The sequence below is a fragment of the Panthera tigris genome, chromosome D2 (assembly GCF_018350195.1).
Source record: "Panthera tigris isolate Pti1 chromosome D2, P.tigris_Pti1_mat1.1, whole genome shotgun sequence".
NCBI lineage: Eukaryota > Metazoa > Chordata > Mammalia > Carnivora > Felidae > Panthera > Panthera tigris.
The window spans coordinates 54,703,503-54,727,377 of NC_056670.1; the positions used below are offsets into that span (position 1 = coordinate 54,703,503).

The 23,875-nt window shown below is 40.2% G+C and overlaps 1 protein-coding gene and 1 non-coding gene across 4 annotated transcripts in view; one reads left to right on the forward strand and one right to left on the reverse strand.

The window, feature by feature from the left end:
- Window positions 1–943: 943 nt before the first annotated feature.
- The window catches only part of BLNK (B cell linker), a 75,641-nt gene continuing 52,709 nt past the window's right edge, over window positions 944–23,875 (reverse strand). The window contains exons 10-18 of one of the 3 annotated variants that reach the window (XM_007080123.3): window positions 20,014–20,083; window positions 18,247–18,274; window positions 17,344–17,386; window positions 15,017–15,101; window positions 14,557–14,588; window positions 10,785–10,852; window positions 9,876–9,959; window positions 7,132–7,287; window positions 944–1,947 (exon numbers count right to left, since the gene is read on the reverse strand). In XM_007080123.3, coding sequence (XP_007080185.2) covers window positions 1,828–1,947; window positions 7,132–7,287; window positions 9,876–9,959; window positions 10,785–10,852; window positions 14,557–14,588; window positions 15,017–15,101; window positions 17,344–17,386; window positions 18,247–18,274; window positions 20,014–20,083 — 686 coding nt within the window. In that variant the 3' untranslated portion in view covers window positions 944–1,827. The remainder of the gene's footprint in view (window positions 1,948–7,131; window positions 7,288–9,875; window positions 9,960–10,784; window positions 10,853–14,556; window positions 14,589–15,016; window positions 15,102–17,343; window positions 17,387–18,246; window positions 18,275–20,013; window positions 20,084–23,875) is intronic. The other 2 variants (XM_007080124.3, XM_042960009.1) reach the window with 2 other exon arrangements.
- LOC122232199 lies at window positions 12,582–12,689 on the forward strand. Its single transcript, XR_006209545.1, has one exon. It is a non-coding gene; the product is annotated as a U6 spliceosomal RNA (small nuclear RNA).

The window sequence follows — 23,875 nt, forward strand, 5'->3', positions numbered from 1 at the left end:
AGGATCATCGTGGTAGCAGCAGGAATTAGTGAACATTTACTTAAGTAGAAAAGCATTCCATATAACACTGAGGAAAACTAAAACAGAAACCTCATACTTCACACTACAAATGGATGATTTGTTTTACAAAAGATAAATCCAGTTTTCTTTAAATTGTGAATTATCTCTGCTAACATTCTAAATGATTCTATTGTTTTCCTAAAAGGAGAAAAAAAAAACCTTTCCAAGTAAAATTTCCAAAGCCCATTTATATTTGATTTTATTGTCAAAAATGTGTATAGATTGTTCCCTAGGACTACCATAAGAAAGTACTACAAATTGGGTGACTTAAAAGAAAGAAAATAGATGTTCATTGTCTCCCAGTTCTGGAGGGCTAGAAATCTGAAATCAAGGTGTCAGCTTGGCCACGTTCCCTCTGAAACCCTTGGGGGAATCTTTCCTTGCCACTTCCTATCTCCTGGGGGCTTACTGGCAATCTTCAGCACTCCTAGGCTTGTATCACTCCAGTCTTCTGTCTTCACATGGCATTCTCTCTGGGCATCTATCTCTTCACATAGTCTTCTCTCTGTGCATGTCTGGGTCTATGAATTCCACCTTTGTATTAGGACAGGTGGATTGGGGCCCACCCTAATAGCCTCATCTTAATTTGACTACATCTGTAAATACCTCTTTAGGTCATATTTTGAGGTACATTTAGGGATAGGATTTCAACATATTTTTTGAGGGGGGGGGTACAATTCAACCCATTATGACAGCTAAAAATGCTATTATATGAAAGCATATGACATTTAAAAAATACAGTTATCTTTACAAGTGAGTCTGTGTGTTACTCTGAAATATTGCCTTCTAACCTTTCAAAATAGTTTCAGACGTTGCTGTCTTATTCAGTGATCAAGTGTATTCCTCACTTAATTTATTAGATTTATCTTAATTAGCTGCCTTATCATTTAAGTGCTGCCTAAAAAGTATGAGAATAAAAAGCTTTGATATAACAAAATATATTACATTTCTGGGATGATCTAAGGCCTTGGATGTGACTGTTCATAATGGTATCTATTTTATTCCTTAGTGTTCATCAATGTCTGCTTTTCTGCCCTAGTTCTGTGCGATGTTTCCTTAGGCTTTTAGTCTAGTTTTGTTCTCACCCCACTTGGAATCTCAAATCAAGCTTAGGGGTCCACTTAATAGACATGCATCAAAGAGGGTATAATCAAAGAGGATAGACCAAAGCTAACAACCTAATCATGGACAAGAACTTCTAGAAAGTTCATATCTGTATACATCTCCCATGGTTGGGGGCACTCACAAAAAGGAATATTACATCCCCCTTAATTTGCACTTATAAATATTGTACATTATCTATATCGTATTTTCTACACATTAAAAGTTCAACCAAGACATAATTGTCAAGCATTGGCAGTAGGCATTACAGTAGTGTACCAGTGACCATTGTGGTGGCCCAAATTTCCAGCAGCCCTGTTTTAATCCAAGAGTATTATTTTCTTATTTTGAAAATAGAGTGTTATTTTCTTACATGACTAAAAAGACTTTACACCTGTTTCTTTTAAATAAAGACATTTATTTAGAGAATTTTAGTAGCATGATAACGCAACCTCACCAAATATTCACAGTTCATCAGGTCAGACAGTAGGACAAGTCCGCGTGAGCTTCTTATAAAGATATGGGTGACCACCTCAATAGCTGTCTCCATCTTCTATCTTATTAGTGGATGGTTCATAATCCAAAATATGAAGTTTTGGGGCTTTTTCTCAAAAGTAGAAATAAGGAAAATGTCTGAAGCAATGATGTTGACCTTTTTCAAGAAATCTATGAAACTTTAACTGCATATTTCAATCTTGTCCAATCTTTTGTATTATTCTGATTGTCGATAAGAACCAGAGGCCTATGTTGATGATTCTTGATAATTTCAGCAACACTTCCAAAGTACTAGAGCAAGAAAAGATAAATGAATTAAACATTGGAATTCACATTAACTTAGAGCTCTGCTCCTCCCATCTTCTCCCACTTTCTCAAGTTAGTCAAAGTTACTAGGTCTCAGCAGACATTCTACCCAAAAAAGTCTAATTTAACAAAGGGTGTAACACTTGAGGTGACAAACTCTGGCCTTTCTTATATTTGGTAACACTAAAAACACTGGCAGCCTAAATTAGTGGAACCCCTTAGAGAAATTACTTCATTGAGTTATGATGCAATATTTTAATAGTTTTTTATTTGGTAACAAGTGTAAAACTGTCGCACACTGAGTTTCTCTACATTTTTACAAAACATAGACTATCTGTTATGTTGCACAAATCTTAGATATAAGGACTGATGTAATAAATTAACCCTAGAATTTGGTGTCAGAAGAACTATTTTCCAGATTAATCCATGCTTGTTTTATTTTGTTTTCCTTTTTGAATAAAGAAGCTTTACAAATTCTCATATTTCCATTTCTGCTCTAGCTCCCAGAGCTAATTAATAATTAATTTAGAGGTAATTAATAATGTAATCCATGCCAAGTTCTTGCCATAGATATTTATTTTCCCAAATTTTAATTCCTATTGTCTATGGATTTTAAAATATTCTTCTGGAAAATTATCAATAGTTGAAAGGAACACAAAATAAATATAACACAGAACAGGAAATGAAATGCATTGATTATAAAAAAGTGCTATGAGCTCACAATCATAAATAAATGCATTTAGAGTCATTTTCAAAAAGGTAGTTATTGTTTTGTCACACTGCCATAAATTTAGTAATTATTACCAATTGATTTTATTGTATTTTAATTTTTCATATAAAGACAAACATCCAGAATTAAAAGTTTTTAGTTATTTGAATACCTTCTAAATATCTATATATTGAATAAAGTATTCAGAATACTGGTCAACTTTTTCAAATGAAATACCTGTTGTCTTTTAGATAATTGGCTATCTGAATATTAGGTCAGGGAGGAGAGGTAAGAGACAGGGACCTTCAAGTATCTTCAGTTTTTATTTCTTAGCTTTCTCTTCAATCACTCAGCTCTTTGTCAATCGCCAATGAAATCAATGATATTCATTCTGTTTGCTTGGCATAGCATGTTGTTAAATTGAATGCAGTTGGAAGTTAAATTGATGGACGAAAGAACCAGGAAATGGAATAGCACAATCTCTTTTAAGTGGATTCCAAGCAAAAGTGTTCTGAACCCAGAAAACACAGGAGAGAGTTGCTATAACTACGCAAACAAACATCTCAGTCTGTCATTCTAGTCCCTGAATATTTTTGAGTATTTCTTTGTTGGAGTGTTTGGGCATTTGAAATGTTTGAAATATGGAGTTGAGGTGAGTTGAAATGTGTGAAGTAGGGAGCAGAGTTGAGAGTTGAAACATATTGGATGTAGAATGAGCATAACTTAGTTGCAATTTCCCATCAGTGCTTTTTTTTTTTTTTTTGTCTATAGTAATTCATTGTTTTTGAGATATTCATACATGGACAGAAAAACAAACTGTCTGATAACTCAAAATCCCATGGTCCATAAAATAAAGCAAATAGATATCAAAGCTATAAAATTACTCAATACTGTATCTATATAATGCCAAAACAACTGCATAAAGTAGTTGAACAGTTAATCAATTGGTTTCTTTTTCTACGCAAATATAGGCAAACAGACTTTTCACAATATCCATATGGTTGACATCATGTAACCAAAGTTTTAATTTTCCATTAAGATGTTCAGTATATGGGAGAAATAACCTTTTTATTGTAGATAACTTAAGAGTTTTAATGGACTCTGTCAGCACTTCCAGATACCATTATAATAATATGCTTTTTCCCCCCTTTTTTTTCTTTTTTTGGTATCTATAGGGTGGATATGTAGGGAGTGATAGTGATAAAGACTCTTTAAGCCAAAAGGAATCACTATTTACCAGAGTTTCCTTAGCAGGACAAGAGAGTCCAGAGTCCCTCTGAGAGTTCAAAATATATGAGAGAGTTTCAGGAGTTCTAAACATGACAGCTCCCTCACCTACCCTTAACCCTCTTAAAGAAGTATTGGACCATGGCCTGGGGAGGCTTTAGAATGAAACCATCCATCCAAAGTCACTCTGCCCTACTAGGATCACCATCATCTGCTACCAATGATTACTAATGAAGAGCATCTATTTTGAAAGATTTGTCAGATAAAGGTTTCAGTGAGAATGACGTTTTTTTCTGAGTAGGAAAAAGCAGACAGTTCTGTTAAAATTTAACTGGTTTTATTTAAAAAAAATTTTTTTTTAACATTTATTTATTTTGAGACAGAGAGAGAGCATGAACAGGGGAGGGTCAGAGAAAGAGGGAGACACAGAATCTGAAACAGGCTCCAGGCTCTGAGCTGTCAGCACAGAGCCCGACGTGGGGCTCGAACCCACAGACCGTGAGATCATGACCTGAGCCGAAGTCGGATGCTTAACCGACTGAGCCACCCAGGCGCCCCCCCCTTTTTTTTAAATTTTTTTTTTTAACATTTATTTATTTTTGAGACAGAGAGAGAGAGAGAGCATGAACAGGGGAGGATCAGAGAAAGAGGGAGAAAGATTTAACTGGTTTTAAATGATAATGCAATCTATATTTTAAAACCCAAGTTTGGTCTTGATCTATGTTTTGTGTCTTCAGTTTCAGGGCTTTTTGCATTTTCTGATTATCTGAGACCTTATTAAAGGCAAAATAAAACCCCAAACTATAAAACTCCTAGAAGAAAACAGGGGAAAATTTTCATGAGATTGTATTTGGCAATGATTTCTTGAATATGGCACCAAAAAACGCAGGCAACAAAACCAAAAATAGACAAATATGCTACATTAAATTTAAAAACTTCTGTTCATCAATGGTCACAATCAAAAGAGTGAAACAGCAGTCCATAGAATGGGGGAAAATATTTGCAAATCACCTATCTGACAATGGTTTAAAACTTAGAATATATAAAGAACTCCCACAACACAAAACCAAAAGATCAAATAACCCAATTTAAAAATGGGCAAAGGACTTGAATAGACATTTCTTTAGAGATGATATACAAATGAAAAGATGCTCAAAATCACTAATCACCAGAGAAATTCAAATCAAAATCCCAGTAAGATATCACCTCTCACCCATTAAGATAACTACTATTTAAAAATCCCAGAAAACTTCACGTGTTTGGGAGGCATGTGGAAAAGTTGGAGCCCTTGAGCACTGTTGGTAGGATTGTAAAATGAGGTAATCACTACAGAAAACAATATGGAGGCTCCTCAAAAATTTTAAAATAGAACTACCATATGATCCAGCAATCCCACTTCTGGATATATACTTAGAAGAACTGAAAGCAGGGTCTCAAAGACCTTTTCATGCCCATGTTCATAGAAGAACTATTTATGAGAGCCATCAACAATAGCCAAAGGTCCATCAACAGATGAGTGGATAAACACACTGTGGTATACAATATAAGGGAATACTATGCAGCCTCAAAATGGAAAGAAATCTTGTCACATAATGCACAGCATGGATAAACCTTGAGGATATAATGCTACATGGAATAAGCCAGTCACAAAAGGACAAATATTGTATGATCCTGCTTATATTAGGTATCTAAAGCAGTCAAATTCATAGAAATAGAAAGTAGAATGATAATTGCCAAGGACTGGGGGAAAGTGGAAAAGGGGAGTTGTTTTCAATGAACATAGAACTTCAAATATGCAAGATTAAAAGCTCTGGAGATCTGTTTTACAACATTGCAAATATATTTAACATTACTAAACTACACACTTAAAAATGACTAATATGGTAAATTTTAAGATATGAATTTTTTTATAATTAAAAAAAAGGCAAAATAAAGAATATATTTATTGACAGAAGACCTTATCGGTTTGTTTTACAAATGCTACTCTCCTGCCTGTAATCAATCAACAAATAAATTCATCATTTAATAAGTATATATCAAATATCCACTAAAGTCAGCTATTCTTCTGTGATTCTGGAAATACAGAGATGAGCAAGACCTATTTTAGTCCGTGGCCTCATCTAGTGGAGAAGATGACAATTATGACAATTTCTAACAATTCAGATGCTTTCTAACAAGTGCTGGGTTCGGAATGGGTATAGCTCTTTCTGAAGGAGTATTGAAAATAAATATTTCTTAACTTGAATTTTTAAATGCTATTTCCTCTGCTTAGATTGTTCTTTCCACTTTTCTCCTTCTCATCTTTAACTTTCATTTTAGCTACTCAAATTCAACCCATTACTCCAGGCCAGTACAAGTTTCACTCCCTTTCTGACCATTTATGGATTATTCCAGCCCATATTTCAGGGCTCACTTATAAAAACAAACTGGCTAAGAAGAGGTATGGTAAACATTGAGTTTAGTCCAGATTAAAGAGGGGTTGGACTTTAAATCTTGTTAGTACTCAAGACCTACTGTAATGCTTTTCTCTTGCTGGAGGCCCAAAAGCTCATTTGGGTCCATGGGAATCTAATATATCAACACAAGTTTCTGCATCTCTTCTGATCCTTCCTTGGTCATCTACTTTTAAATTTTTCTTAATGTTTATTTATTTTTGAGAGAGAGACAGAGCATGAGTGGAGGAGGGGCAGAGAGAGAGGGAGACAGAATCCGAAGCAGGCTCCAGGCTCCAAGCGGTCAGTACAGAGCCCGACACGGGGCTCGAACTCACGAACCGTGAGATCATGACCTGAGTCAAAGTTGGATGCTCAAGCGACTGAGCCACCCAGGTGCCCCCTTGGTCATCTGCTTTGGTATTTGAATTGAGATCCTAGTTCTCGACTTAGGAGCTCTGGACACTGACCTTCATTCTTACAACATTAATTCTACTTGACATTTCAACTTTGATTTCTATATTCCTCTGAACCAAAATACTGAATCAGACTGAGTCCACTAAGTAACAGGATAAAGGGACTAAGTGCAGCCTTTACATCATGCAAGTCTATCCTCCTGTCTTCTGTAGATTATGCTGCCTAAACACAGTATTTTATCTTGTACTCTTTTTATGACATGTATGCAAGCCTCACACCGAGTGCCCTTGCATCCTTTCTCTTCATTTCTAGCACCTAACACACTATGACATCATTGTGCTCAATACATAGTTATAGAGTTGGATTAAAAGAGATGTTACTGACCTCTTCACCATTTTTCTTCCTGCCCAAAGCATACTGCTTTGTTGCTTCGATAAATCGCACAGGGATATTATATACTCGCTTATTAAAGAATACAACTAGTGTATATGGCTGTTTGGAATCATGGCCGGAGCTTTTCCGAATAAGAAATGATCCATCCTGTTTATTAAAAGAAAAACATGATTACGGTGAGTATACTTATGTTTTCACAGGTTATTAATCAGTTCATACCTACATTATATTCAAAATGTAATTATTGAGCTATGTAATTTTCATCATTGATTATAGTTTATTATTTTCCAAGAAAATACTTCAGTAAAATATATACTTACAGAAAATCCGGAGTGAGGTCAATGCCAGCTTTTTGATGCATGAAATAAGATGTTATATTTATAGATTTAGAAATGTTTAATCTTTAGATTAAGATTAAATAAAAAGGGCACTCTTGAACTAGGAACCATGTCTACAAGTTACCTATGACTAAAAGAAATACGAAACAAATTCCATTTAAAAGTACTATGAGAAGAAAGCAGAAATTGGGAATCAAAACATTTGATGTGATGAGAATTCTCTTCCCCAAAACTTATACTGAAGCAGAAAAAACTGTAACACAACATACCAAATTAATTAAATATTTTATAAAATATTCTAGGGGTGTCTGTCTGGCAGTAGAGCATGAAACTCTTAATCTTGGGGTCGTGAGTTTGAGCCACATGTTGGGTGTAGAGATTACTTAAAATGAATACATAATTTAAAAACTTAAAAAATAAATATTCTATATCAGAAATTCAAAAATTTTGAACAAAAAATGGACAAAAAGCAGAAGGAAGAAATGCACCAAGAGTTCATCAAACTCAGGAAGGAAACTGAAGAGAAAGACAAATCTGGGTCAGAAATGAGGAAATTACAAGATGCCCAAGGGACAATACCTTTAAATGAAGATACGATAAATGAGTAAAGGAAGGCATGGAAGCAACCAAGACAGAAAACAACAACAAAAAAGGAGATTTAAAAGAAGAAGAAGAAGAAGAAGAAGAAGAAGAAGAAGAAGAAGGAGAAATACAATAGGGTCAGAGTGGTTTAAATGGAAGAAAGACAAAAAAGCCCCAAAATGCATGTAATTTGAATCCTTGAAGAGAAAAACAAAACAATAGAAGAGAACTACTGTTTAAGACTGGAATTTTATTGGAAAATTTATTTGTTGGAAAAATAAATTTATTGGAAATAAATTTATTGGAAATAAGAGAAAACTTAAATCTATATATAGAAAGGGGTTCCATCTATCTGAAAAAATTGACCTGAAAATCAACTCAGAGATACATTCTAGAAAACTATGAGATTTTAAAAACAAAAGGTCTGCAGAGCCTTCAGACTAAAATATGAAATTACACATAAGGGTAAGAAAATAACATTAGCATCGGACTTCTCAAAAACATCCTATAAAACAAGGTGGGGCACCAGGGTGGCTCGGTTGGTTAAGCGTCTGACTCTTGGTCTCAGCTCAGTTCGTGATCTCATGGATCACAAGTTCGAGCCCCACATTGGGCTCTGTGCTGATGCATGGAGCCTACTTAGGATTCTGTCTCTCCTTCTTTCTGCTCCTCCCCTCTGTGTGTGTATGTGTGTGCTCTCTCTCTCTCTGTCTCAAAAAAGAAAATAAACTTAAAAAAAAAACAACAAGACCATACAATGGAGCAACACTTTCAAAACTCAAGACAAGGGTTTTTATAAGCTGTCAAGGTATCCTCCAGGTTATCAGGTTATAAAAAAAACAGCTTTGAATGTGCAAGAACTCAGGGAATAATGTAAACATAGTCCTTCCTGAGAATCTACTACAAGGTGAGATTTGTCAAACAAAAAGAGATAACTGGAAAGCCAGCCAGCAAAGGGATGAATGGAAAGCATTTAATATATTTAATTGTAGAGGTAGGACTAGAGCAAAGGTAGCAAAAACCAGTATGTAAATGTCATATATTCTGACAAAGTAGGTGCAAGTGAAAAAAAAAAAAGGAAGAAGGAAAGAGCAAGAAAGGGAAAGGTGGCACTTTAATTTTGGATTTTCTAAACTAACTGCTTCTAGTGTTTCCTACATGATTTGCCTTGGACTCTCTAAAAATTTACTTCCAGGTACTTTCTGCCACCTTGACCTTGATCTTTTAACCCATGCATTGATCCAAAATAGACTGTTACTTCTCACTCCTGAATGGATCTCATGTAGGAGCAAGCCTTACAGCGATCTGCCCCTTGCAGCCTTCTCTCCCACTGTTTGGAGAGCAGTGGGGCCTATGGATCCTTGCAAAGGAAGGACAAATAGAAATAAGATGTAGGAACAAAGAGGGAGATGCTTGAAGGACAGGAGGGGATGGCAATGGCTCTTGAATAAGTAAATAAAAAAGATCCCTGCATCTATAATCGCTGCAATTATTTGGTCAGCGAATTATTGGGATGACAGCTGTGCCTATAGTAGACTGGGAACAGAATATGGGATTTAAAAATGGTCACACCTGGGGCACCTGGGTGGCTCAGTGGGTTAAGCATCTGACTTCAGCTCAGGTCATGATCTCATGGTTTGTGAGTTCGAGCCCCACGTCCAGCTCTGTGCTGACAGCTCGGAGCCTGGAACCTGCTTCGGATTCTGTGTCTCCCTCTCTCTCTGCCCCTCCCCTGCTCAGGCTCTGTTTCTCTCTCCTCTCTCTCTCTCTCTCAAAAATGAATAAACATTAAAAACGTCTTTTAAATGGTCAAACCTTGTTTGATCTGTATAAAGCCTCCTCAGCAGACTTTCGATCGCAGGCACCGGCATACCACGGCTTGCAGTGGATGTCAGCTTCCTGTGAAATGGAAAAGAATGTCAGTAGCACAGTACCTTCTGTGCACTGAAAACAAAGTCCCACTTTGCATTACCAAGACAAATCTGTGTTTGGACCAGTAATTTGAAAATGAGTTTTCTGCTTCTTTTGATCAATCACAGGATTACATAATTGACTTTTTTCTCATTTGGCCTTAGTGTTTGAGCATTCTTATCAATCAATCAATCAATCAATCAATCCTGCCTGATTCCTGAGCCATTTATTCCTTCCTCCTAAATAAGTTATAATCTCCCTTTCTATTGTGATCTTATTGTTGTTGCTTTGTGGAGTGCTTCTTAATTTCCAAAATGTTTTTACCAAATATTATCTTATTTGATTCTTTTAACTGTTTTGAAGGCAAGAAGGACACATAATATCATCCCTATTTGACATCTGAGAAAGCTTAGGGAGACTTGCCCAAGGGCATACAGAGTTCTTTCTCTGTCTTTTTAAAAACTGTGCTGCGTTGTGTGTTTTAATATCATATGCTTCCACAGATCTATTCTGAGAAAATTACACAGTTTAAATAGAATCTATGTGAGAGGAAGAACAATAAAAACAACATACTTCTTTGCTAGTTTTGAAGAAACACGATTGTTATTTAGGGCATCTAGAATACAAAGTGGAATACATCGAGCAGGGACTTAATCCCTGAAAAAGAAAAGTGTAGTCTGTATCCATCAGCAAGTGATAACTCACAAGCTGACTTTTAAAATACAGTCTGTCCTCAAGCTTTACCCCAAACCCCTTACAAGAAAACACGCCCTTTCCTGCATTTTAATGGTAGCAATAAGAGTTCATTCATACCTGTTCTGACAAATGAGGGTTAGATGAAAATTGGCCATCCACAGCTGGGCTTCCCCCTTCTGGAAATCCTGGAAGGGATTTGAAAAATCAACGGGGTCTTCATCTTATCTTGAGAAGTTATTATGTCCATACTCTTAACACTGTGCTAGGCGCTGCAGGGGGCACACACACTGACAAATCATTCACACACCAAAAAAAATCCTTAATTGCAGTGGTTCTCAAAGCATGGTCTGAGGACCTCAGGAATCCCCAGGATTCTTTCAGAGAGGTTGTGAGGTCTTTTCCAAATCCGTATCTTTGTGAAGCCCAAAGTTCTTCATATACTTCAGCCAGAAAAACATCGCAACAGATTGAATGTAGAGGCAGATATGAGAATCCAGCTGTCCCTGTTAGTCTAGGCATTAAAGAGACTTCAAAAATGCAAAACAATGCCACTCTTTCCACTCAATTGTTTTTGTTTGGAAAATATAGTGGTTTTTCATGAAAATATTTTATGTTAACATGTAATGGGTTTAACATTTTTAAAGGAAAAAATAAAAGTTTTAATTAAAAATGGATTAATAAATATGTTTTAAATGTCTGTTTTAATTAATACACTAAGTATCAATAGAAAGAAACATGTGAACCAAAGGTCTTTGGGTCTGCAATGATTTTAAGAGTGTTTAAACGGTCCTGAGACCAAGACATGTGAAAATTGCTGCCTTAAGGCATAAACTTCCTCAAGGAGTTTATAGTCTAAATAGAGTCTATATAGTCTAAATAGAGACACATGAAATACAGAAAATACTACATTCATTCATTCATTCATTCATTCATCATCGTGTGCCTGCCATGGATCAAGGCATTGGGGATAGATATATAGCGGTCAAACAAAACAGCAAAATGCCCTTCCCTCATGGAGCTTAAGTTTTAATGGAGTGATTGAGACAGGCAATAAAGACATAAGAAATATGTATGCAATATTACAGAGTTGTAAGTGCAAGGAGAAAAATAAGCAGGGAAGGGGGTTGGGGTTAGCTTTGGAAAAGCAATATGTTGAAATAGGCTAGTCGGGAAGGCCTCACTGAGGTGACATTTAGGTAAGATCTGCAGTGAGAGAGGGAGGAGGCATGCAGATATCTCAGGAAAGAGTGTTCCAGGTAAGGGGAATAGGGCAAGGGGCCTAGCATGTTTGAGGGATGGAGAGGGGGTCACTGTGCCTGGAGTGTGGAGGGAAAAGGAGAGAAAAATAAGGGATGAAGTCAGACACCAGGTAATGAAGGGACCAGCGGTGTAGGACTTGGTGGACCCCTTAGCATGACTTGAGCCTTAACAGACACGGTATGGGAAGCTTTTGGAGGGTTTTGAACAGAGTAGTAATGTAATCTGCCTTTCAACAAGGTCACTCTGGCTCCAGGGCTGGAAATAGATCCAAGAAAGCAAGGGCAGAGAGAAGGGGCCAGTTTGGTGTCCTTGCAAGCCCAGGCAGGAGACGATGATGGCCCAGAACAGATGGTGGCAGTGGATGGTTGGATATCAATCATATTTTGAAAGAATAGCTGGAAGGTGTGTGAAGAAAGCAAGCGAGGGATGCCTGGGTGGCTCAGTGGGCTAAGCATCCGACTTCGGCTCAGGTCATGATCTCACAGTTCGTGGGTTCGAGCCCCTCATCAGGCTCTGTGCTGACAGCTCAGAGCCCGGAGCCTGCTTCGGATTCTGTGTCTCCCTCTCTCTCTGCTCCCCCTGCCACTCACACTGTCTGTCTCTGTCTCTCTCAAAAATAAACATTTAAAAAGTTTTTTTAAAAAAACAAGCAATGTGCTCGCTTCGGCAGCACATATACTAAAAATTGGAACGATACAGAGAAGATTAGCATGGCCCCTGTGCAAGGATGACATGCAAATTCGTGAAGCGTTCCATAAAAAAAATAAAATAAAAAAATAAATAAAAATAAAAAAAATAAAAATAAAAAAGCAAGCAAGCAAGCAAGCCAGCAGTCCTGGGGAACTCTAAGTTTTTGACCAGAGCAACCAGAATTGTCCTTTATTAGGAAGGGAAGCATGCAGGAGAAACAGGCTTAGATGTCTTCTCCTGGATGTTCAAAAGCGACAGCCACCCGTTGTAACAGGATCGGGCAGTGATGGCTTGGTGGGCCCAGCAAGGCTGGGCGTGAAGGAAGGGTGCGCTCTCATGGGTCGGGACAGTACTCCTGGGTGGGCACAGCCACAGAAGGTGGGGGGTCAGGCTCTCCCAGGCCACACAGTATAAGGTGGTTGGTGGTTATTGCAGCTTGGGCAGTTAGGGGAGTTCAAGCCTGATATTTTCTGACCCTGGAATAAGTGCCAGTCCTGTTCTACTTTCCACATCTTAGTTCATTTTGTCCTCACCTGGGCCCATTGTGGGAGGAGCTATTAGACCCCATTTTCCAGCTGAGGCCCTGACCGCCCCATCCGAAACAGCAGACTCCACTGCCTCCCTTACTCTGTGACCCTACCCCTGCCAACTTGCTTTCTTTTTCTTTATAGCACTTTAACGTTTACCCGATAGCATATGATTTATCCAGTTGTTTCTGGTTTTTGTCTATCTCCCCTGGTAGAATAGAAGCTCCATAGGGGCAGGGATTCATTTGTTTTGTTCAGTGCTGTCTACCCTGTGTCTAGAACAGTGTCTGGCATGTGACAGATGGTTAGTAAGGATTTGTCAGTTGAAAAAATGACTTAGGTTGAAAAACAATAAAAAGTATAATAAAGCTTTACACAGTGAAAAAGAAAATTTCTGTAGCCAAACCATTTGCACTTTGTGTTCAGAATTTAAGAATACATATGTATTTTATATATATGTTTGAATTTCATTTATTTAAGATAAATAAAAAATCTAATTGAAACCTGAAAACTGATTAACATAAATGCACATAATTTTTTTGTTTATAACAATTATTTTCTTTATTTATGTTTACCAAATCTTGCTTATTTTGGAATATCTTCCAAATTACCCATGCACACTGAGGTTTTGTTTTTTCATTTTTTCCTACATTTGAGTAGAAGGGAAATCAAAGTTTGGGCAGTTCTGTTCTACAAGTCCGACTTCATATGTTTTTAGGGTGATGTTCTATTTGCCTTGGGAAAATTATCCAGCTATTTGCCAAATATTTTTAGGGTAGCTTTTATGGATATGTTTTATGAGCATCAAAGTGTCTTTTAGATTTAATTTCAATAACTATCATTTATTGAAGACCTTGTATATACAAAGCAATATATCAGGTACTTAATCTTATTTTGAAAACAGTTGTACTATTTTTATTAAAAAATTAAATATAAAAGATGCCCAGTATGACTGGTAACATATTGAATCAATACTAAAAAAAGAAAAATGATCTCAGATTTATTTACTTTTGAAAATTACTCCATGAAACAAATACTCTTTTTTAAAATCTTCATTTGTTTGTTTGTTTTGAGAGAGAGAGAGAGAGTGTGCACATGCAAGTGTGAGTGGGGGCGAGGCAGAGAGAGAGAGGGAGAGACAGAGAATCTCAAGCCGGCTCCACACCGTCAGCACAGAGCCTGATGAGGGGCTTGATCACAAACTAAGAGACCACGACCTGAGCCGAAATCAGCAGTTGGACGCTTAACCAGGCAAGCCACTCAGGTGTCCTGAAATAAATATTGTGGCTCCAACAGAAAAGGAAACAAGTCAGAGAGGGTACTAAGGTCCTCCAGCCGGAAGTGTTGCTCAGACATGAAAATCCAGCCTTACCTACAACGTGATATTGTTTTTCATGTTTCACCGTACTTACTTGGCAGAGGTACAGGTTTGTGATGGATTTGTCTGCAAGGAAGAATTTCAGATTAATTAAAGGGCAAAGCACAAGATGAACAAGTCTGACATTTTGCTTGTACTGAAGATGCTCTGAGCAGGGGCATCACAAAGGAGTCAACCCAAATGGCCAATAAAACATATCGAAGGACAGATAAGGCACCAAAACCTTCAAGGTAAGTAAAACTATCCCCTTTAGTTTTTGAAAAGGAAGGACCTTGACTAAAGTGTTAGATTTTAGTGAAGACCAATAAACCCAAATATTAGGTCTTTGCGAGTCTAAGAAGTTCTTTTAAAGTTCTTTCCTACTTAACCCCTTTAAAAATTTTAATTGCGAAACAATGAATGTCAGATCTTTACCAAGCACTAAGCCCATGTCACTATGCAATGTAACGATACAGGTGTTAGGGAAACTTATTTTTAAAGGAAGGGATTCTTACTTCTGGGCAGGAGGAAACACTGATGACTGCATATTTTCTTGTCTGTGACTAGATGCTCGGTGGCGTTCAGCAGGTATGGGTTTTTCTGCATGGAGAAAGTTTTCATATCAGACTAGAGTGAAATGTCTGTTCCCAACCCAGCAACATCAACCGAGAAGAAACGGATTTGGTCCGATGTTTTCCTATGAACACGTCTTTCACCAGGATGCCATCTGTTTGTGCACCTGTCAGTCTGGTGATGTGTTTGCACTATTAGGACCGGGCATCCTACCCAGCAGTGTTGCAGGCACACCTCACAGTTCTGTGGCAATATACATGGGGACTGAGCCACGGGGGCTGGACCTTTAAATGTGTGAGTAAAGGTGGGAGCCAGAGACGAACAAGTTTGACCCACACCTGTATCCCTCACACAGGTGTTGCAACACACTTAGTTTATCTCCATTAGTCATAAGAGGTGTTATAAGTAATTTCTTACTGATAAGAGGTAAAATATGAGAGTTTGCAAATAATCTACTCTTTTTGCAAAATTAACTGAGCAAATTCAAGGTCATCCTGATAATAATGTTAATCACATTTGCATTTCATTGTGTTTTCCTGAGTGGGAGAAGAAAGGGTGGGGTTATAACTGGTACACAGGGAAATGGGTAAACCTGAAATGTAAGAAATTTATGCTGAATTTATGTTGAACTTTACCGCTGGACCATGGATAAATGTGATGATAAATTATTTTAATGCTTTGTTCTCCTTCAAATTTGGTCTAGGGTGTGTTAGAATCTCTGTATGTCTATGGGTGTGTGTTCCACATGGAAGAAAGGTGAACTATGGGTCTTCTGTTACAGGACCCCAAAAGAGTAAAAGTAGTATGAACTCAAAGATTCAAATAAATGATAAAATAGACTTGAGGGGTTCATGTAATGCAGCAAAATTCAGAAGCCTTGAGGCCCTGAAGAATGTTTTAAGTCTATGGCACCCTACTTTGAGCTGCCATGTGAGATGTTTTGTTCATGACTTTACAACTTGATAATTTCGGAAGGAGAAACAATGAACACACTTGGTTCCCACAGCCTGATGACCACCCTGCTTTGTCTCTGCAGTCCTGGAGGGGTTTCCTTCCTAGGTGAGAAGAGGCTGTTCACCTGCACTGGGCTTGGAAGATTATTGCCTCTGTCCCTGAGACAAGTCACAAAAGAGACAGCATGCCAAGCTCTTGTACTAGGAGCCCTTTGGGAATGAGGACACCGGAGCTGCGTGGCACATGCCAAGAGCTCCTTCTGGGCTGGTTTTCAAAGGCTCCTGAAGTCAATGGAATTTGCACAGGGTTGAGCTTACTTCCTGCAGAGGCTCACCCTAGGGCTCCACTATAATTTGAGCTCCCTGCTCGACAGGCACAGAAAACTGTAAGGTATGGAAGGACAGTGAGGCAAAAGCATCAGAGGAAAGGGAGATGAAAGCCAGATAGCAGAAAGGGAGTGATAGCTCAAAAATAGCCTGGAGGAAGAAAGATGTGGGAAACAGATGTAAAAACAAACAAACAAACAAACAATGGAGCAGTTGAAGCAGACAGGCGAGGTGTAGGACACATTCAGAAAATGTCCAACATCCATCGTCAAAGAAACCAGAGCATTTTATGTAGATGTGCCCATGTTAAATCAGGAAATGGTGAGAATACTCAGCTTTAACACTGGGTAGCTTCAGTTGTAGAATTAGAAGGTTTAGGACTTTATATAGTGTTCTAAGTGTTGAGATTATGGATAGTTCTTACTTCTTTCTTTTTTTTTTTATTTCCCCCAATATTTTTCAAATACAGATAGTTTTTTTAAATGGAAAATTCCAGTTAAAAGTATTTGTGAGGTTTTAAGGATACGATAAAACGAAGAAAAACATTTGAAGATGTGAGGTATTAAAATAGACATTTGAATTCAGAAAACATTACTTTCAACACTTAGCAAAAGAACTTGCTCAAATAAACAGATTTTTATCAATTTCATTGCTGTAACTAAGCTATTGTTTCTAAAATACATGAATGCCTCTAAATAAGTCTTCATATCTATGTAAAGCCATAGAACCGTGTCTGGCAAGTCATATGTCTCCAAACAGGCAGGTTTGGGGCGTGTAGACGACAGCCTTGCCCCAAAGACACTGGCTCAAAATCTCAGGTCCTTCCTGCTTGTTGCAAAGCCAAGGCCACTTTATTTAGAAACCCGAGTTTCATATTCACAATTGCTTTATAAGTAGTCAAAGCAAATTAGAAATACACTTATGTACAAATCCTTAATTAAAATAGCTTTGAGAGGACATACTCATCCTTCAGAATAATACAGGTTTACCTTCACAAACAGTTGAAGCGTTCTGTTGAGGCGTAAGTGGAGTCTATTAAAAAAAATAGGCAAGGATATTCACTACGGTGGGATGTGGAAATAAATGTCAAAGCAACATTATTAAAATAAGTACTTGGGGAGGGCATTTCTTTGATGCATAGCTATTGTTTCAGTCACAAGAACAACAATAAAAAGCACCCAGTTCCCAGCCCAACATCTGCAATAAGCAGCAATGGACTAGATGTGTATCACGGAAGGGGCAGTGTCGCCCTGGTGTAGGGACTTCCGTGCCCTGTCAACAAGGCTCACGGATGCCGTGACCCCCAGTAGCTGCTGGCCAGTAGCTCTTGCACAGAGGGAATGTGGCCTCTGGCTCTGGTCTTAGGGCCCCACCTCAGTGTTTGCTAAATGACTGCAGATGTCAGGTTACAGAGTAGGCACTAGGTCAAGGGGGGCTTCCTCAGACAGTGGGCTGGCCCAGGTTCCCCACATTCTGGCCAGAATCCAAGTGTAGTCGGGCCTGTGTGTGCCTGATACACTATTAGCCCCCAGGCCGGCAGATGGAAAGCAGACACAGGCGCTCCCCATGGGGAAGGCAGATGTCAGGGGAGGAAGGGAGCCCGGCTGCCACCTTGGATCTGCTGCTCACACTCGGTGAAGCCCCCCCCACCCCCCCCCCCCCCCCCCCCGCCCCTCCCGCCCCCGGGGCTAAGTGAGGATGAGCTCCTCCCATGCAGCCTCTTCCCTGGCTAACTGAGGAAGCTAAATTTCTCTTGGAGCATCTGGGCGGCAACTTCAGTTGCTAAAATTGCTGTGTTCACCTTAGCTGGAAGCACTGTCAACTTTAAATAAGGGAATAAGAATAAGCATGGCAGGAAATATGAAACACATTTAAATGCAAAATTAACTTACTGTCTTCAGTGGGGTAGCTGGTTTTTTCCTGGAGGATAAAAAGAGATTGGGCTTTGTTAAAACATAACAAAGATAAAGTGGAGCTGACTGCTTATCATTCACTCTCCAATTTAAACTAGAATAATAAACATGATATGAGTGTGTTGGGAGACTATCCTTCAAGGGCAGAGGGGGATGGAATGGGGATTTAGTCCTGATCCTCCCAGCTTCAGATAGAGTCCGCTGACAGATGGCTAAGAGTTAACTGGGGATAAACGGGAGCGCCAGTTGCCAGGGAGTCAGGATAGCTGAGTTCTTGTTCCAGTTCCGCTGCTGATTACTCTGTGACCTCAGGCCTCTTTCCCTCGCCTGTGAGGCTGGTTGCAACTTTAGTTTCCTTGTCCGTAAAATGAGGACTAGACTCGGTATTTTCAAAGTATGGACACAGAGACCTCCCATCCTCCAAGGGTAAGCTCGGGCTACAGCGTATGGACACGAGTGGAGATAGGATGGCCCAGCAGGTGGAACCGCAGCCAGCACCCCTCCTTGCCCACTGCTGTCCTGCCTCAGGTGACTATTCTCTACTAGACACTTACCTAGGATTTCATCCCAAACAGAGAAATCGAAGACCAACACAAGTGTGAAAACCACTGTGATTTGTGGTCCTGAAGGGGCTTGTCTCAGCTTGGTTCCGGTAGAGATTATAATCGAATATTGTAAGAGTGTATACTTCTTTTCTGTGTTTAAAGACTGTCACCTCCTCTCTCTCTCTCTCTCTCTCTCTCTCCTTCTCTGTCTCTCTCTCTTTGTTTTTGGCTCAGAGCTGGAAGATGGGGGGACGGACACTAACAATTCCCAAGTGCCTGTCTCTGGGTTAGGCTTTTCATGTTACTTAAACCTCACAGTGACCTTTTAAAATGGATATTATTGTTGCATTTTGGAGATTAGGAAGCTGAGGCTCCGAGAGACTGAGTAATTTGCCCAAAGTGATAAAACTCAGGCAAGGGAGAAATTTTGGTCAATAAACCTTTGAACCTAAGAATTTCTTTGCTTTCCACAGAGGCGGAATCAAGATTATAATCATGCAGGCCAGCTTTGTACATATTTAAGCGGGCTTTTAAAATAACCTATTGAATCAATATAAAATTATGGGGGTCACTGTTTGTGATATTAATACGTTACAGCACCTAACAGTTTACAAAGCTCTTTTACATTCAATAAGAAAGTATTACTCTCTTATCTCACCTTTGAAAGGAACCTCGGCAGTATGGCCTTTGATGGAACAATCCAGTGTGTGCTGTTGGGTGTACACGTGTTTGTTTACATATCGTTAACTACTCGAAAGAGAAGTGGAGGAGTAGAAAGCAAAGATGAAACCTGCTCACGGATCTCAAAATTATTCAGGCGCTGGAGCTTCTGTCTTTCGGAACACAGGTCAATGAACTCAAGACTTAACTAAGAATTTAGGGGAGGAAAGACTGCTGGTTCTTTATTTCAGCAGGAGACCCGTAGTCTGACTTGCACGCCAGGGGAGTGGAGGAGGAGAACAGGGCAGTGGGGCTTGTTTTCCACACCCTTCAGGAACACACCTACTGTAACGTGAGGTGCACCTGTATCTGAGCCTGGGCCGCTGTGGTCCTCTGGAGGGAAATAGCAGAAAAAGCCCCGCGTCCCCCTGGGGTTCTCAGGCAGGACCGCTCTGTGGATTCCAGGAGGCCCTGCCCACAGCAGTGGTGGAGAGCGTCCACTCACATCTCGCAGAGCTGCTTCTCCACAGCAGGTACTCACCCGGCCCGGGGCATTGGGGACGGCGCAGCAGGAGAAGGTGACTTGGCGTCCCAGGTCCCGCTGTTACGACCTGCACAAACATACACACAGGTTAGTCTCCGAGTCCTGAACCTGGGGCTGACGGTCACAGTGAGGCTGGCCTTTCCAGCAGGCTCAGAGATGTAGGCACATTTTTGGTTTTTTTCAGTTAAGCATGTATAGGGGGTTACACAGAAGCTATTGGGGAAAGCCTATAGGCAAAGGTGATGAAATATCTAAATGATGGCAATTTATAAGCTCAGAACCAGAATGAGAAGTAGGGACTCCATCCTAATATTTCCTTTTTTTTTTTTTTTTTTTTCAACGTTTTTTATTTATTTTTGGGACAGAGAGAGACAGAGCATGAATGGGGGAGGGGCAGAGAGAGAGGGAGACACAGAATCGGAAACAGGCTCCAGGCTCCGAGCCATCAGCCCAGAGCCTGACGCGGGGCTCGAACTCACGGACCGCGAGATCGTGACCTGGCTGAAGTCGGACGCTTAACCGACTGCGCCACCCAGGCGCCCCCATCCTAATATTTCTAAATGACCTTCTCTTCCATGGCACAAGCACAGAACCCCTGATTCTGTGGGCCCAGTGAAAGCCCCACAGTGTTCCTACAGGAAGGAGCCAAGAGCTCATACCTGCATCTATATACACACACACTGCACAGATGTGCACACCAGCAGTGCCTAGGGACAAAGTGACAGACCCACCACTCCCACTACGAGCCCATATGCCCTGTTCATTCGCAATCACACCGACATACACCATATACACCTCACATTCACAGGCTGTTCATTCATCTCTGAATTCTCAGGCCTTTTTGCCCGTTGCACAGACAGATTGAGACAAGTAACAAGCTACTGCCTAATCGCATCTTCCAGAGTCACAGAAGGGACCCAGCGGGCCTCGTCTGCTGCACCGCACTGCCCTCCCGCTACCTAAGGCAGGGGGCAGACGGTCATGAGGGAGGAACGGAGACAGGCAGAGCTTCACCACCAGGACAGAGCAGGCCAGGATGGAGAGAGCCAGACATCAAGCCAGCTCCCCTCCGCGTCTCCCAGCTGCCTTCTCTCAGGCTGATGCTCACCTGCCTGGGCGTCACGGCCCAGTGAGACAAAAGCGCTTTATTGACTTAAAGTGAACCGAATACGCATTTTGTTAAGAAACGACTACATTTCTAAGCCCACAGTTCCTACTGGACCTACAGGGGATGCTCTGGAAATATAGGTTGGACCTGCCCTCAGTATGTATTATTTTAGTTTGCGAGATAAAGCACATATCGGTGAGTGCTGAGGCAGTAATCGCCTACTAAGAATTACTGAGAACCTGGTACGTGAAGAGCACTGTGTCAGGGGTTGTGGAAGAGGTGAAGACACAGAGATAGGCCTGTGCCCCCTCGGAATTTGCAACATGAGGACATACGCCCGCCATGCCGCTTCACCTCACAGGACCACCTACGCCAAACACAAAAAAGAAAAAGGCCTCCACAGGCATGAAAAATAGAGATCATAAAGCTCATTCTCATGTAGTTTAGAGAGAGAGAGGCCTTCAGGCTTTCGCTTAGAGCCCATCCACTCCTCTTCTACACACAGTCCTTACACAGAACTAGTTTCCACGAAGGCCCGGAACGGCCCTCCACAGGACTCTCACTTACATGTTAACCCAATCTTGATGTGACTTTTAAGAACTTTTGCAAAAGAGACTATGTTCAGAATTTTTACCATTTCATATGACAATAAACTGAGATGCCATCTGAATATGAAGTGTGAGTCCAAGTGTGTTTCACTGGTTGGTGAACCAACCAAATGGATGTTGTCCTTCAAATTCTCAATACCTGACTGATGCTATTAAAATACCCTTGGCTACTCATAGATCTTGATGGAGGGTTTCAGGGACGGAGGGGGAAAAATGCTCGTCTGAAAAGTAAGGAAATAGAAAGAAGGTCTGAGTCAGAATTTCCTCCCTGGGGTTTTCCCTCTCTTTCGATGCCAAAGGCTCATCTGGCCTGGGGTACATTGTTGTCATATTTTTACTGCCTGGCTTCTCTACGGAGCTTCCTTCCCTTCACATCTTCAAACAGTCTGCCAACATGTCCCTTCCCCTGTCCTGGCTCATAAATAACTTCTGCTATCAGAGAGGGAGGAGCATGCTGCCTTCCCCTGTGGTGGTACCATAAGTGCCGGTGGGAAACCCATGGTCTCACACCAGGACAGGGTTCTAGTTATTTCTTTGCCACCAGATGGGCTGGGTGACCTCTTACAAGTCACTGCGTTTCAGTCTCCCCCACTGTGAAATGGGGACACAAGCACGACCGTACCTACCTCACAGTTATTGTGGTAAGACGAGAGGGGAACCTGGAAAATGTAAAGAATTAGCCAAATATAAACTAATATTTCTGGAAAGGGACTGAAAGTATTTGAGGTAAAAACATTACGCTAAATGAAAAGAGCCAGAGGGAGAAGGCTTCCTACTATATGACTCCAGCTATATGAGATGTTCAGAAAAGGCCAATCTACAGCAACAGGAAGCAGATCAGTGGTTGCCTGGGGCTGGGGGTGGGAAGAACATTCACCAAAAATGGGCATAAAGGATCTTTTGGAGTTGGTGTGGGCAAGGAGATTTTCTACAACTGGATTGTAGTGATGGTTAAAAAACTCTGTAAATGTAATGATTTATAAAAAATAGTGCAGTATACTGTTGGTGGGAATGCAGACTGGTGCGGCCACTCTGGAAAACAATGTGGAGGTTCCTCATAAAATTAAAAATACATCTCCCCTATGACCCAGAAATAGCACTGTTAGGAATTCATCCAAGGGATACGTGAGTGCTGATCATAGGGGCACATGCACCCCAATGTTTATAGCAGTGCTATCAATAATAGCTAAATTATGGAAAGAGCCCAAATGTCCATCGACTAATGAGTGGATAAAGAAGATGTGGTTTATATATACAATGGAATACTACTTGGCAATGGGAAAGAATGAAATCCTGCCATTTGCAACAACATGGATGGAACCGGAAGGTATTATGCTAAGTGAAATAAGTCAGTCAGAGAAAGACAGATATCATATGTTTACACTCATATGTGGAACTTGAGAAACTTAACAGAAGTTAAGAGGAAGGGAAGGGGAAAAAATAGTTTCAAACAGAGAGGGAGGCAAACCGTAAGAGATTCTTAATATAGAGAACAAACTGAGGCTTGATGAGGGGGCAGGGGAGAGGGGAAAATGGGAGATGGGCATTGAGGAGGGCACTTGTTGGGATGAGCACTGGGTGTTTTATGTATGCGATGAATCATGGGAATCTCCCCCCGAAACCAAGAGCACAGTGTATACATTGTATGTTAGCTACCTTGACAACAAATTATATTTAAAAAAAAAAAAAATAAATAAATAAATAAAGTGACTGAAAATAGAAAAAAATCCTGCAGTATACATGTAAAACAAGTGAGTTTTATAATAGGTAAACTATAACTCACAAAGGTCAGTAAATATGATTACTGCTATTTTTGTTTTAGCGTCTTGTTACCAACCACCACAGTGTCTCCAGGTGCTGGGCACTGCTGGGCACTGTGGGTACTTTCAATGTGCCATCTCGAAGCGTCACATAAACATCACATGGAGCAAATGGAGGCTCAGAGAGGTTAAGTGGCAGGGCTGGGCTTGAAAAGCAAGGCTACCTGAGCTTCAAGCCAGGTGGGTACCTTTCCTCTCTGGCCAATGCCTCCTAGTGTTACTGTGGGCTCTGATCTGGCAGGTCGGATTCACTTGCTGTTTCTCCCTTACTTCAGGAAAGATTGGTGAAACCGAGTGGTGCTTTTGTGGATGCCCGTGGGAAG